This window comes from Typopeltis vanoorti, chromosome 16, assembly GCF_054136105.1.
Source record: "Typopeltis vanoorti isolate ZY-2024b chromosome 16, IOZ_Tvanoo_1.0, whole genome shotgun sequence".
NCBI classification, from domain to species: Eukaryota; Metazoa; Arthropoda; class Arachnida; order Uropygi; family Thelyphonidae; genus Typopeltis; species Typopeltis vanoorti.
In genome coordinates, this window is record NC_143564.1 from 18,748,867 (window position 1) to 18,751,817 (window position 2,951).

Below are 2,951 nucleotides of genomic sequence, written 5' to 3' on the forward strand. Positions count from 1 at the left end.
AAAATCATAGAGGAAAACCAAGCAAGATTCAGGCCACATAGATCCACCATAGACCATATCTTCACCATTAATAATATAGCAGAAAAATATTGGGAATACAACCCTGCCCACATACTGTTGTTTTATAGATTTTAAGCAAGCCTTTGATTCAGTTAATAGAAACAAATTGATCACTATCCTAAAAAACATAAAAATGGATTCAGATATTTTAACATTTATTACAAATTATTATGGAGACACCAAAGCTTTTGTTAAAACGAACAACATTAAAACCAAGGATTTCAGAGTCGAGAAAGGTGTAATGCAGGGATGCCCTCTCTCACCTCAACTCTTTATCATCTTCCTAGAAGAAGTCTGTAAAACCATAGCTGATGAACCAGGTGTAAAAATCAATGGTACCAACATTAATCACATAAAATACGCGGATGATATCATTATTTTAGCAGATTCTAAACCACAGCTAGAAAAAACTAAATATTTTAAATGACTCGTGTAAAACTTAGGGTATGAAAATAAATCATCATAAAACAAAAATAATGAAGATAGGTAGAGAAGAAGAAAATATTTCTATAAATCTCGAAAAGTATTAGTCTTACTAGCTGATGGTCTGTATGACAATCTTCTCCAGGACAAGTATGCACATCAGAGATGCTCGTCTTCCACTGCTGGAGAACCAGGATGTAATCAATCTGGTGCCTTGACCTATCAATGTTAGATGTCTAATCATCTGCTGGAACAAGTTAATAAATATGTTTATCTTGGCAATCTTATATCTAGTAACCTCAACAATATGGAAACAGTAAAACACAGGCTAAACCTAGGTTGGACCAACATGAATAAACAACAAAATATAGAAAAATAAAAAAATCCCAACGAGTCTAAAATTAAAATTATATAAAACAATTATTATCCCAACGGCTACTTATTGTTCAGAAGCTTGGAGATTAACTCAACAACCAATCAAGAAACTTCAAGCATTTGAAATGAAATGCCTCAGAAAAATTAATAACACCCACTGGATGTAACACAAGACTAATGATCAAGTCAGAACAGATTTAAACTTCCCAGATAATATAATAGACACAATCATTAAGCATCAACTGAGATGGTTTGGTCATATTCAGAGAATGACCCCTCATAGACTCCCATTTTAGCTCTGAATGGGTATATAGGAAGAAAAAGACCTAGAGGCAGACCAAGAATTACTTGGATGAAGTTGCTGAAAGAACATTCCCATCTACCCAGCTATAGAGTCATGAGTGAGATGGCTAAAGTTCGCGATAAGTGGAGAGCCTTTCTTCTTAGTGGACTCAACCCATTATCAAGTGGGTGAGATGAGATGAGATGATGAAGATATAAAGTATGTCTCTGGTAGGCAGTCCAAAACAGTTTGTAAGTTTTCATAGAATTCCTCACTCTCTTCTTCAGGCCTATCCGTTTGGGGTGCATAAACTACAACAATTGATACATTGGTAGGCTGGGCCTTAAATCTAATAGAAAATATCCTATCATTAATGGGGCTATAACCAAGAAGGCTTCTTGCCTGAGTTGTCTTCAGTATCATAGCTACCCCATGATGTTTTTTTTAGTCCACCTGAGTAAATAACTAGCTTACCATCCTGTCTTTTGACCTCCATTCCATCTGGTCTCTGTAATTATTATTATTTGACACCTCCAGGGAGCCCAAGGACTCATTGAGGGAGGGCACCTGTTTTCTGAATGGTATCAGAAAACAAACAAAACAGAAGATACAAACAAATTACTTTTATTGGCCTTCAAAACAATCGCCATCCTTCAAAACGTACTTTTGACAACGTTCATAAAGCTTCTGGAAACTGTCTACAAAAGCCTCTTTAGGATTCGATCACAGAACCGCTGTCACACATTCTTGGATGGCCGTCACGTCTGCAAAACGTGAGCCTTTCATGACGCCATTCAGGAGTGGAAACAGAAAGAATTCCGCAGGCAGGCGCCAGATCAGAGGAGTACGGTGGATGATCGAGAACAGGTATGCCGCGCTGAGCCAAGAATTGGCGCACACGGATCGCACAGTGCACGGGCGCGTTATCGTACAGCAACATCCACTGTCCAGTCCTGAGCCACTCTGGCCGAACACGGCGGGTGCGTCGTACCAACCGTTTCCAAACTTCCTTGTAGAATTCGGCGTTCACGATTTCAGCTGCAGAAAAGAATTCTTTATGGATGATGCCATCGTTGTCGAAGAAGGCGATCAACATTGTCTTGACCTTGGACTTTTGCAGGCAACTCTTTTTTGGGTAGCGAGGAAGACGATGAACGCCATTCCATCGATTGCCGCTTAGATTCCGAATCAAACTGGTTGCACCAGGTCTTATCTCCTGTGACGATGATTCGCAGAAAGGATGGATCCTGGTCACACATGGTAATGAAATCTTCAGAGGTTCCATCCGTTTTGCTTTCTGTTCATCTGTCTGCTTGTGCAGCTCAAACCAGGAACACACACACATATATATATATATATTTCTGTGGACTTTATGCTTCCAATAGTCTTTAGTCGAAATTTGTGATTCCATGAATTGTATTTATGCAATATACTTCACAGTATTACAAGTAGTGGAAAAGTACTGAAATAATTTTCACATAAATAAATGTATCGGTGTCACAAATATCAAAATTACACTGGATTTTCAAATTTTGTTGCTTTGTAACTTTCTTTTCGGCTATTTTTAGGTTCTCTCTATTCTGAGAGAACATTTTAGTGTAGAAGAAAGTGGATCCTGTAATATCTTTGTACTCCATAGAAAATTACTAATATAATGAAAGTTCGGCTCCGATTTAGCTGCACCTTGACTGAGCTCATATTTGGTCATCTAAGATTATAAAATGGTAAAGAGGACTTACCATTTTTCCAAATTAGAAAGTGGTAAAGAGGATCTGAGGACAAGTGGTGACGAAGCTGGTGACAAGTCTGT

At 38.2% G+C, this 2,951-nt stretch overlaps 1 protein-coding gene across 1 annotated transcript; it reads right to left on the reverse strand.

Annotated features, from left to right (window-relative positions):
* Positions 1–1,853: 1,853 nt before the first annotated feature.
* Positions 1,854–2,426, reverse strand: LOC150097877 (histone-lysine N-methyltransferase SETMAR-like). Its single transcript, XM_090406617.1, has one exon. The coding sequence runs from the start codon at positions 2,424–2,426 to the stop codon at positions 1,854–1,856; it is 573 nt and encodes a 190-aa protein (XP_090262743.1).
* Positions 2,427–2,951: the final 525 nt, after the last annotated feature.